Genomic DNA, 12,159 nt, shown 5'->3' with positions numbered 1-12,159 from the left:
CAGGCTCCGGACGCGCAGGCCCAGCGGCCATGGCTCACGGGCCCAGCCGCTCCGTAGCACGCGGGACCCTCCCAGACCGGGGCACGAACCCGCGTCCCCCGCATCGGCAGACGGACTCTCAACCACTGCACCACCAGGGAAGCCCCAAAATTAATTTTAACAGTATGTTCTGTTGAGCCCAGTAGACCCGAAATACTATCATTTTAACATGTAATCACTATAAAGTTATTAATGCAGTATTTTACGTTCGTTTTTTTTTTTCACTCAGAGTGCTGGGAATCAGTGTGTACTGATTGTACTCAGGGCCCAGCTCAGCCCTCGCAAGGGCCCAATGGCCCACACGTGGCCAGTGGCTCCCGTATTGGACGGCGCAGGGTTAGAGGGTCTTGAACGGGACATTCTGCACCCATTCGCACCTGCTCAGGTGTTCTGGAGGCACCGTGGACAGCACCTGGCTGGGCCCAGAGTGGTTCTCCTAACTGGGATGTTCTGTCTCTTGTTTCCCGGCATATAAAGCACACCGCACACCCTACCTTCTGCCACTTCCCTTCCTTGAAATTCAGGTCTCTGAAACAAGCTGCCCGACCAGGCCTCTCTCCCTTCCTTCCATTCTCATAGCTTGGCCCCCGAGTCCCCATCCCCGGACAGCAGTGCCACGTCAGCTCAGAAGCAGCCCCCCAGCAGCCGCTTGTCCTCCCTGTCCTCCCAAACGGAGACCACCTCTGCTGAGGACCAGCACGACCGCTCCAAGGACCAGCAGAGCACCAGCGTGGACCGATCCAGCACGGACCTGGAATCCGCTGACGGGATGGAGGGGCCGCCCCCCGCGGACGCCTGCCCCGCAGAGAGGGTGGACGATTTCTCCTTTATCCGTGTAAGTCAGTGGTCGGGAGCACACGCTGGAAACAGGCATTGCTTCTTAAAGGGACGTTCTAGCATCTCCCGATGAATTACCCCTTTCCCTGGTAGAATCTGTGTGCCGGGGCCCCCTGTGGTGGGTGCAGAGGGCACAGTCTGAGATGGGACTGAGGTCTACATGAGGCTTGTACCTGCCACATACCAGCTGTGTGTCTTGGGGCAACTGTCTTCACCTCTCTGAACCTCGGCTTCCTTATCCACCTGTGACCAGTACAGTGGGTTCCACAGCTGTGAATGCGATCACATATGTACAAATTAAAACTGAGCTGAGCCCTCACCTGTTAGGCGAACAGGCCGTCTGGCCTCTCACCCCTGGCGGGTGGGAGGTGTGTGCCTGAGGTCTGCGAATCTAGGCGTGCAGCCTGGACTTCTCTCAGACCGATTCTGCTGGGGGTTCTTACCAAGGTCTTGCCAAGTGGGACCATGTCGCTGGAGCCAGGGAATCCAAGCCTGTCTGTAAAGGGGAGCCTCCTCAGGCGTGGGCAGCCCTCAGAACTCAGCTCTTCTGGGGCCCACGGAGAGCCACCCCGCAGGATGCTAGCCACCCAGGTCCAACTGCCTCCTACCCAGCCCCTTCTAGACCTGCAGGGGTCAGGCAGATTGTCCTTTTCAATCCTTGAGACACAGGGGTCTTATTATTCTCCTTCCCTGACAATAGGGCTACCTGCCCACCCTCCTGAGGCTGCAACATCTAAATGATGCAAAATCCAAAACGGACCCTGTCTCCTCAGTGAAGCCTCACGTCCACACTCTTAGAGACGGCTACACAGATGCCCCCAGGGAAGGACCATCACTGCTTTGGGTGTGGGGCTTCCTTTAGGGCCTCAAATGGGGTTCTTCTTCCTAAATATGCTTGAGGTCCCTCTCTGGCATCTCTAAATAAGGGCAGAAAGGAGGAAAGGCACACACTCAGTCTCCATTGGGGCACCCCACTATATAAACATGGACAGGGTGCAGATTGTCAGGATTTAGTTAGATGATTTATTCAGTTATTCATCCAACAGACATTTATGGAGCTCCAGCTATGTCCCAAGCATTGCTTCAGCTTACATGCCCCTACGATGTCACTGTGCCGTAGCATAATCCTCCTGACTTACCTTCTGGAACACTAAGCCCAAGAGGCAAAACCCCTGCCCCATTTTTATTTTATTTTATTTTTTTTAACTTATCCTTTCACATAACCAGAGACAACACTATTTTTTTTTAAACATTAGAAAAAAAATTTTTGGCCACACTGAGTGGCTTGCAGGATCTCAGTTCCCCAACAGGGCTTGAACCTGGGCCACAGAAGTGAAAGCGCCAAACCCTAACCACTAGACCACCAGGGAACTCCCTCATTTTTGCTGATTAGGGAACAGAAGTGGCCACTGAGTGATTGAAATGCCAGTGTCCCTAAGCACAGGTCCAGCCAATTATTTAACACTGAGGTCTCCCACAGGCAGTGTTTGGAGGCTGAAAAGGGAGGCGAGTCACTAAGGAAGGAATCAGCTTCTGCACCAGCCTGAGGCTGCACGGGTGGCCCTGGGGAACGGCACCACACCCCCTTCAGCAGCCCCTGCGTTGCTGTGGCTCCCTCCCACTTTCTCTGAGTCTGAGAAACCTGCTCTATTTAGTAGCGACCGGAGATGTATGCTCTCCTCTTGAGGACGACGGACCCTTTATGATTTCCATCTCTCCCCCACTTCCACCAGCCCCACACAAATCCCCCCACTGGACAGCATTGCAGCCAGTTTGGGAAACGGCTGTGCAGATATCAGCCCCCTCCTCCCGCCCCCAATGGGGTGTCTGTCACTTACCAACTCTGGGAAATGAGTCACTGAAATTAGCTCATCATAGCTAACTTAAAAGGCCCTGAGTGACAGAATTTCTCCAAAGTGGACCTGAGAGGAAGAATCCAACATTTCATGCCAGGACCTGAGCTGGCCAGGAAGAGAGAAGCCCACTGTAGGAATAGCTCTCGGCTGTGAGCCTGGGTCAGGTGCTGCTGGAACCAGGACTTTCCATGCCTGGGCTCCCTGAATTCTCTCAACCACCCTAGCAAGGGGATCCTATTATCATTCCGTTTTTACAAATAGGGACACCCAAGCTCAGAGAGGGTAAGTCCCCTGCTCTGAGGTCACACAGCTGGCATTTGAACTGGGCGGGATTGAAGCCCAAGCTCCGAGCTCTTCACCACTATCTCCTTGGAGATCACTGAGCCAGAGGCTGCCCCACCTTCTTGCTGGGCCAACCCAGGTGGTCTGCCACCAGCCCTTTCAGCACAAAAGGTGGTGATGTTGGAAACCATCACTGACCCTCCACCCGCCTCTGCTCATAGTGTGATGCTTGAAAATAAATGCCTGGTCCTTAGTAGGTTGCTCCACCGGCTCCCACCTGCACCCTGAATTATTGTGGGTAGAGGAAGAACCACACTGAGAACCTCTCAGCTCGTGGACCCTGTGTGGAATAAGGTTGTTGTAAGGATTTAGTTAGATGATGTGTTCAGTTATTCATTCAACAAACAAACAAACATGTATTGAGCTCCTGTTAGGTACTGCTCTAGCTTACCTGCTCAGAGGATGTCGCCAGGAGGGGAAAGCCATTTCCATTATGTGCCCACTGTGTTCCAGGCACTGTGTGGGGCACTCAAGGTTTATTTGATTCTTGGAATCAGCCTACATGCTATATTTCACAGAGAAAGTAGGCTTAGAGTGTTAGATTCCTACTGAAATGCAGAAATGCTGGCCCATGTACCACCTAAACAGCATTGTGTATCGACGCAGCTATGCACACCTCCCTTGGGTGATGCCCCCATTTAATGTTTCCCATGCTTTTTTTCCCCTCTTCTTCCCTGCCACTCCCACAGCAAACCTCAGTCCTCGACTCAAGTGCCCTAAAGACCCGGGTGCAGCTCAGCAAGAGAAGCCGCCGCCGGGCTCCCATCTCCCACTCCCTCCGGCGCAGCCGAGTCAGCGAGTCGGAGAGCAGGTCTCCTTTGGAGGAGGAGGCCAACAGCACGTGGATGTTCAAGGACTCCACAGGTATGCCCCCTCTCCTCCACAGGTAGCACATTGGATAGCAGGAAGGATTTAGGGTAAACCCTGGAAGAGCTTTCTGACTTTGAAGGCTGTGGCATATTAGAACACAATAACATAGGAAACTGTGGTTTCTTATTACACCAAGCTTATTAGAAACCAGGTAAAACATTTTTTTGAGGATGATATATTAATTGGGACTCCACAGGTTGCAAGGAACTGAGACAACGTAATAGGATTTCACTACTTATGCTGTTATCCTTATTAAATTCACCCGTATCCTCTCTTCAGGTTTGTTTGCTGATCTTTTTCTAGATTCTCAAGTTGAAAGATCAGTTCATTTATTGTCAGTCTTTTTGGGTTTCTAATAAATTACTTAAGGCTATGCATTTTCCTCTAAGGACTTCTTTGGCCGCATTCCATGTTAAACCTTGAGCTGAATCCTAAAGAACAGATAGGAATTAGCCAGGGAAGGGTATTCCAGATGGAAATATCAACAGGATCAAAGGGGCAGAGGTGTGGAAAGAACATTCTGTGGGTGTGGCGGGGGCAGGGGCGGGTCGTCTCTCTAAGTGGTTCAGTGTTTCCCAAGCCAGAAATAGCGGGAATCAAGCTAGAAAGGCAGGGCCAGTTTGTGGAGAGTTGTGATTCCTTGCTAAGGAGTTAGGCTTGATCTGTAGATGGAGAGCCATGGAAGGGTTTTAAGGAGAAGCAGAATCTCAGAATGGAGGCTGCCAGTGACTTCAGTACCCTTTTCTTTGCAACAGAGGAGAAATCCCCCAGGAAGGAAGAGTCAGATGAGGAGGAGAAGACACCCAGAGCTGAGAGGACGCCCACCAGCCGACCCCAGAGGATGCCCGTGTTTCCAGGCATGGACCCGGCAGCGCTGAAGGTACCAGACTTCATGCCCAGAGCTATGCTTACCTGTGGCAGCAAAACAGACAGGCCCATGTTTCTCACCCTCCCCCCTCCTTCCTTCCCTCTCTCCTTCCTTGCATCCCTCCCTTCCTCCCTTCCTGTCTTCTTCCCTCTCTGTCTAATTTTTGAAATAGTTGAAGATTCATGAGAAGTTGCAAAACTAGTATGATAGACTTCCTGTGTACCCCTCGTCACCCAGCTTCCCCCAGTGCTAAAGCATCCCATGACCATGGTACATTATCAAGACCAGGACATCGGCCTTGGTCCGGTGCTATGAACAATACTACTGGTTTATTTGGATTTCTCCAGTAATCCTGTGTTTCTGAATCTCCACTTTCTTTCTCTAGCCCCCACACCTGCTGCTCAGTTTAGTCTTCCAGCTAAGCCTCCATGTGCTCATCTGTAAAGGGGGTTAGAAGTCCACCTTAGGCATCAGGCCCAGTGCTGGATGTCTGGGAAACAGGAGTGAACTAGCCCAGGCTTCTGTTCTTGAGGAATCTGGTGTGCTAGGGGTGGGAGGCACATAAAATGATTATTTTGATTCCAAACAATGTGAGAAGTCAGCACTGGAACCGCATTAATCTTTCTTAAATAGCACCGCAATCCCAGTTGGATTGTGGAATCCTGAGGGCAGGACTGGGCTGTCTCCCCACCCTCAGCTCCACCGAGCATCTCACAGGTCCTGGGAGGCAGCGGTACTTAATGCAAGCGAGAGAGGGGCCTCTTTTATCCCCAAGCACCATGTGCTTGCAAACTTGCTTTATGTCCCCAGCAACCCTAAAAAAGGTAGCTCTTTACTCCCATTTTACTGAAGAAGAAATCAAGACAAAGAAGCCTAGGTTGTTTGTGGAATTTCTCAACCCCACACTCCGTGTGGCCAGGGAGCCTCCTGTTAGGGGCTGTGAACTTGCCACTCCTTCAGTAGATGGCAGCTTTGCTTTTCATGTCATTTCTGGCAAGAATAAAAAGTTGGTAAACAGCGGATGCATACTTGCCCCTGGAATTCATTTTACAGGCCTTCAAAACATGAATGTCTTGCAGCAACTGTCCTGGGCCAGAGGTTTTCTGACTTCTTTTCTGAAGCATCGGAACAGAGGCTGCCTTACAGGGCAGCCTAACACAGGGGGCAGAGAAAGGCCCTGCTTACAGGAGGGAGCAGAGGCCCTAGGGAGGCTGCCGGGCTTTTTCTCGAAAGAGCCCTGGAGTTGGAATTGGGCAGACCTAGGACGAATCCTAGTTGTTGAAAACCATGTGACTTTGGGCCAACTGCTCAACCTTTGACCTTTAGGCTACTCCTCTATAAAATAGAGAAAGCCAGTCTCCACCCTGGAAACGTGTGTCATATAACTTACACCTGGTGGAGTCCAGACGCCGGATGCCCAGTGCACAGAAGCTGCCAGTCCGACGATGGTGATGACCACTATTGCTGGGGGCTCTGCCAGCACTGACTTGGAGACAGATGCCACCTGCCACCGTCATACCCCCCCAGCCCCCAGAGGAATCCTGGGCACAGCACTCCAAGTCATCTCATTCCCTGCGTGCCCCCCAAAATGGTGGGAATCCACCCTGCCTTTTCCCTGTGCAAATCTGATAGTCAGAAACCTCACTTATTCAAAGTCACAGGAGCAAAGAGCTTAAAAGAGCTGGACCTCAGCTGTAAGATTCATCTCTTGTCCCCATCTCGGTGTTCTCAGGAAACTAAAGGAGATGGAGCGTCCCGTGATGAGGACACCACACATGGTGGCTTTTCAGCCAAAGATAATGTGATTGTGTGGATTTTTCATGGTTGTTTGATCCCAGTGGTCAAGGGTGGCCTCTTGGACTACAAGCCTGACCTCTGATTTTTCTTGGCCTCCACGGTCAGGCAGCACCTCCCGCACCCCTGAATCTGCTGCCTGGGTCTGTTCAGATGCTGGGAGCCCTGCTGTCGCCATGCAGTGACAGTGCCGTAGGATGGGACCCTTCCCTAGACCAAGGGTGGGTTACAGACTCCACCCCTGTCTTCTCTTCCCAGGCTCAACTGCACAAGAGGCCAGAGATGGACAGTCCCAGCGATACCCCCAGCTGGGCCCCCCAGCCCAAGACCCCCAAGTCCCCCTTCCAGCCTGGGGTGCTGGGCAGTCGTGTGCTGCCTTCCAGCATGGAGAAGGACGAGAGGTGAGAGTGTTGCTAACACATAAAAGTTAGGGATTATTCATGATACTGTTATTGTAATATAAGAGCTATGATAGAGCAGGGGTTGGCCAACTATAGCCCACAGGTCAAATTCAGCCCACTGTCTGTGTTTGTAAATAAAGTTTTATTGGCACACAGCCATCATTTAAGGATTGTCTGCGGCTGCTTTCCTGATGCAACTGCAGACCTGACACGTTGACACAGACACCCTATAACCTGCAAAGTCAAAAATACTTACTATCTGACCCCAGTGATAGAGGAAGGCAGGAGAAGAGTTCAGAACCCAGACTTGAGGAGGAAGGGTGTGGAAAAGGCTTCCAAGAGGAGGGGATGCCCGAGCTGGGTCATGATAGACAAAAGAGGTGGCCGAAGTCACAGCACGTGCAAAGGTCCAGAGGTCTGGTAGAACTGGGTGCTGTAGGCTGTGCATGTTATTGGAGCACAGAGTGGGCCATGGGAAGCAGGAAAGCAAGAGGATGAGAGAGAGAGAGAGACAGGCTGAGGCAGAGATGGTACCTCTCTTGCTCTGTGGATGCCAGAATTGCTCTAGAGTCAGCTGAGGGCACCAGTGTTTCTCCAGGGCTGGAGGGACCCCCAGACCAGGAGGCCTGGTTTTGAGCCTCCACCATCAGGCAAGGCTTGCTTGGGGTACTCAGACCCCTGTCTGCCCAGGGGACCTCTCCTTCCTCGCAGACCCCCACCCCACCCCCAGCCAGGTCAGCAATGTCCCTGAGCCCTCCAGGACTGTGGAGTCAGGAACTTTCTCTGAGATCAACAGAAGTAAGGTCTTGTGTGTACATGTGTTTGACTATAAAAGTAGTACATGCTCACCTTAGAAATTGTAGAAAATATAAAATGAATATAAAGCGGGAAAAAAAAATCACCCATGATGTGATACCCCACCCCCACCGCCAGCCCGCCAGAAGACTACCATAGTGACGTTTGGGCCTTTCTCCTTCCATTCTTTTTAAATGTAGTCGAGATTACAACATAAAATATATATAGCTTCTTTTCCGGTTACATGTTTCATGTGACGATTCTCCCGTAGCCAATAGAGTCTTCATAAGTATGATTTCTTTTTCTTTAAAAAATTTTCAGATGTTTTTGTTTGACTTCATTGTTTTTGTTAAAATGATGTGTTCTCATTACAAGCCATTCTCAGAAACAGAGAAAAATACGTAAAGAAGAAAGTAAAAAATAAGACACTCGAAAATGTTATCATTCTGTTGGTGATGACTCAAGTGTATTCACTTTGAGAAAATTCATTGAGCTGTGCGCTTGTGATCTGAGTGATTTCTGGATGTGCGTTCTTCAATTTTTAAAAAAAGTTAAAACAAATCGTACCTCCCCCAAATAATTATTGTTATTATTCGGTAAACATAAGATCTATCTATCTATCTATCATCTATCTATCTATCTATCTATCTATCTGTGTCTTACAGGCATTGTTTTAGTCAGGGTTCTCCAAAGAAACATAACAATAGTATGTATACACTGGGAGACAGAGAGAGAGAGAGAGAGAGAGAGAGAGAGAGAGAGAAGGATTTATTTTAAGGAATTGGTTTTCACGATTGTGGACGCTGACAAGTCCAAATTCTGCAGGGTAGACAGGCAGTTTGCAGACCTGGCGAGGAGCTGGTGTTGCAGTTCATGTCCCAAAGGCAGTATCTTGGCAGAATTCCCTCTTCTTCTGGGGAGGTTGGTCTTTTTCAATTAAGGCCTTCGACTGATTGGATGAGGCCCACCCATGTTATGGAGGGTAATCTGCTTTATTCAGAGACAACTGGTTTAAATATGAATGTCATCTAAAAAATAAAGTAAAAATACCTTCACAGAAATAGCTAGTATAATGTGTGACCAAACAGCTGGGCACTGTGGCCTAGCCAAGTTGATGCACAGAATTAACCCTTATGGGCGTGAACCTGGGTAGGGAGATGGAAGGATGGATGGATATTTGGGTGGCAAATGGATGGATAGAAATAATTTTATGTAAGCATGACTTTCTGCTGCAGATTATTTCACAGAACGGATGTTCCACGATTTATCTAACATTCTTCATTTTGGAGCACTTTGGTTAATTCCTGTTTCAATCATGTCGACATGGGCATCTTTGCTGCCTGCTGCGAGTGTGGCCCAGCCCCCGCCCACACGGCGGCAGGAGAATTGGGTCCCTCAGGGAGTCCTCGGTCAGGCTCACACTCAACTCGCACTGCCTTTGCGGTTTCAGATCGGAAGAGCCCTCTCCCCAGTGGCTAAAGGAGCTGAAATCCAAGAAGAGGCAAAGCTTGTATGAAAATCAAGCTTGAGCAGGTATGAGGGGCTCTGGAGGGGAGACCTGGACAGAGCCTGCAATCTGAGGAGCAGGGAACTTGGGCCGGGAGGCAAAGGCTCAGAGACTTGGGCTGCTGTACCCTGGAAAAGAGAAGGGAAAACGTGGTTGAGGGTGTTTTGGGTTCCCGTAAAGAGGGTGGCAATGACCTGCTTCTTCTTAGGGAAAAAAAAAACACAGTTGGACGGCCTGGGGTGGGTGGAAAGGGCATGGACTCTGGTCTCATGCCCTTGGCCAGCCCTTCTCACTGCATCTCAGGCCCCCTTTATAAATTGAACGGGCAGGACAGCTTAATGTCCCCAATTTCTACATTCCTATACAACCTGTATAATTAAAACTTAATTTGAAAAAAAAAAAAGAAATTAAAAAATCGAACGATTAGATACGCCCTGGTGATTTAACTTCTTGAACTTTAGTTTGCCCATCTGTAAAATGGGGTAGCAGCGCCCGTGCTGCCGAGCTGTTCAGAGGGCTCCCTGAGAATGGACCGGAAGTCCCTGGGGGAGGAACCCATGGCTCTTGCTCTGTCCGAGTCAGCTCTGCTCTGAGCAGCACAGGAGACCCACCACCCCTTCTCCACAAACCTGAAATCCAGAAAGCTCGCAAAACAAAGCACCTCCATCCCTTATTCAGTGACAAAACCTGACCTGCATGGATAAAATACTATTTAGACTCTGTTTTCTCCATTTTATATGAATATCCATACATAATACTGCAAGCGTATTATGTGCTTAATTATGGGGGTGTTGCATAATGTATGTATGTATTATATGTTACATAATATTTACATATAAGCATATACATGTCTGTATATATGTATCTCATAAACTCAAAATTTCTAAATTCCCCAGTAAATCTATGCTCTAGGATTTCGGATAAGGGATCAGGGCCTGTGTTTATTTGGTGCTCAGTTCTGTACCCACGATACCTCAGTTAAGCTTCCGGCCATCCATTTGAGGACACCGATGCTGTCACCCTGACCTGACCCTAAATTTCACGTTCATTCCACCATATCCAGCCGTCCACCACCTTCCCCATCCCACCCCTAAAAAAAAAAAAAAAAAAAAAAAAAAAGTCGTCTTTCCTGGCCTGTAGCTTGTGGGGTGGCCGTCTTGGGGAGCACCAGAAAAGTGTTTAGGGCTCGATGATGGGGAGAAATGGTGTCTCTTGTCCCCCCTGCTGACACCAGGACTGTCCCTTCCTCTCCAGACAGGGGGCACTGCCACGTCTAATGAACAAGCCTTAACTGTCAGCGCCCGAAGACGAGGCCCCGCTGCTGCTTCCTGCACAAACCTGGGCCCTTCCGGTCGGTCGGTCTGTCGGTCGGGTGCAGAAGGCTGCCCAATGCCCCCCGCCCCCCGTCACCACAGGCTCTCCCGGACGGATCGGGCCAGGAAGGCTCACCCTCCACGAGCACGTGCTCCGTCTCCCCAGACAGCACTTCAGGCTGGGAAAGAAGCCAGGCGACCCAGAAATGTCCACGCTGGTGGTTTTGTTTTGTTTTGTTTAATGTAAAAATGTGCATTTCTACCCGTTTTAAACCCCTGCAGCAGCTCCAGGAGCATGGATGTAAGGCTGGACCGTCTCCCCTGGGTTCTGAGTCGTGAAAGCGCCTCTTCCCCCGAACCCCACCCAGGGCTGGTCTTTTTTCGAAAGGACATTTCCAAGGAAGATGAAACCATACATTTCCTGCTGTAACTGTGGTCCCAGCAGTACCACCGGGTTGGGGGCTTTGATCGCTCCTTTGGCGAATTCCTTCTCCCTCTCGAAGAATCAACAGTTCTGATCTTTAAACACACCCACCCTCATTCTTTCAAGTGTATTTATCCTCCCAGTGGGGCTGTGTGCAGAGCTTGCCTGTTCCATTGTACATCACGTTTTGTTTGCTTTAGAAGGCGATAAAGCAATAATCCAGCCAACTTTCTTTGAAATTTGATATGTATATATGTTTTTATGTTAAAGAACAGGAGGAGAGGCGTGTGAATAGTTTGCTTGAAGTATCCAATCATCTCAGGTTATCTTATCCCTACCCCAGGCTTTTTAAAAATTCTGATTGTCACCCTGGTGTACATTTTCCTGGTTCCTATTCATTCGAGCTCTGATTTCTGTAGGGTGACCTTTGTCCCTTGGCCTCAAGGTTCAAATAACTGCAGCCCAAATGGCAGTGCCTTTCCCTCCCAAACATCAGACCCACCCGAGAGGCTTTTTCTCCAAAGTCCCTTTCTGAACACCTGAGCTGCTGGCATAAAAGATCCATTCCCAGTTGGTCTCAGGACAAACGATGAATGAGGGGTCCCTTTTGTTTCTTCTCACCTCTTCTTTCTACCCAACCTCCCCCCAATTCTACCTGACCAGGTGCTTTTTCTAGGTCCAAATGCAGGAAGGGAGGGTCTTGCTGAAAGCCCTTCTCTGGAGGGGAGTCCCCCCGACCCCCAGCCCAGGAACTCTGGACAGACTTGCTAGATGCTAGGTAACCAAGTATAGGCTTGCCTTGCCTCCTTTTTTCTTGGCAACTCTAAGCTCATTCCCAGGAGTCTCCAAGACCTCTGGGGTCTCCAGTCATGGCTACTCTGTCCTTTTTTTTTTGGAACTCCTCCACACCAGCCTCCTCCACCTCTTGAGCCCAAGGCCCCAGCAGTCATCCCAGGGATAGCCGGCCCACCGCCATGTCTGGAGTTGCCATGTACTATGTGCCAACCTTGCCCGGGAGACGCCCACGCGTGAGAGAGATGCTTGGGGAGTTCGCAGGGCAGCCTGTGATTGCTGAGGGGCGCTGGGGCTGAGCTCCTTAATGGATCTTTGCTC

The 12,159-nt window shown here is 50.1% G+C and overlaps 1 protein-coding gene across 1 annotated transcript in view; it reads left to right on the top strand.

Moving 5' to 3' along the window:
• LOC102977659 (uncharacterized protein KIAA1671) overlaps window positions 1-11,395 on the top strand; it is a 58,247-nt gene extending 46,852 nt beyond the window's left edge. The window contains exons 3-8 of the mRNA XM_028484585.2: window positions 619-874; window positions 3,764-3,938; window positions 4,700-4,824; window positions 6,865-7,007; window positions 9,253-9,335; window positions 10,564-11,395. Coding sequence (XP_028340386.2) covers window positions 619-874; window positions 3,764-3,938; window positions 4,700-4,824; window positions 6,865-7,007; window positions 9,253-9,331 — 778 coding nt within the window. The 3' untranslated portion in view covers window positions 9,332-9,335; window positions 10,564-11,395. The remainder of the gene's footprint in view (window positions 1-618; window positions 875-3,763; window positions 3,939-4,699; window positions 4,825-6,864; window positions 7,008-9,252; window positions 9,336-10,563) is intronic.
• The last annotated feature ends 764 nt before the right edge of the window (window positions 11,396-12,159 follow it).

The sequence above is a fragment of the Physeter macrocephalus genome, unplaced genomic scaffold, assembly GCF_002837175.3.
Source record: "Physeter macrocephalus isolate SW-GA unplaced genomic scaffold, ASM283717v5 random_178, whole genome shotgun sequence".
In the NCBI taxonomy this organism is placed as follows: Eukaryota; Metazoa; Chordata; class Mammalia; order Artiodactyla; family Physeteridae; genus Physeter; species Physeter macrocephalus.
Note: the sequence above shows the minus strand (reverse complement) of the source record. Positions and strands in the feature narration are given on the sequence as shown.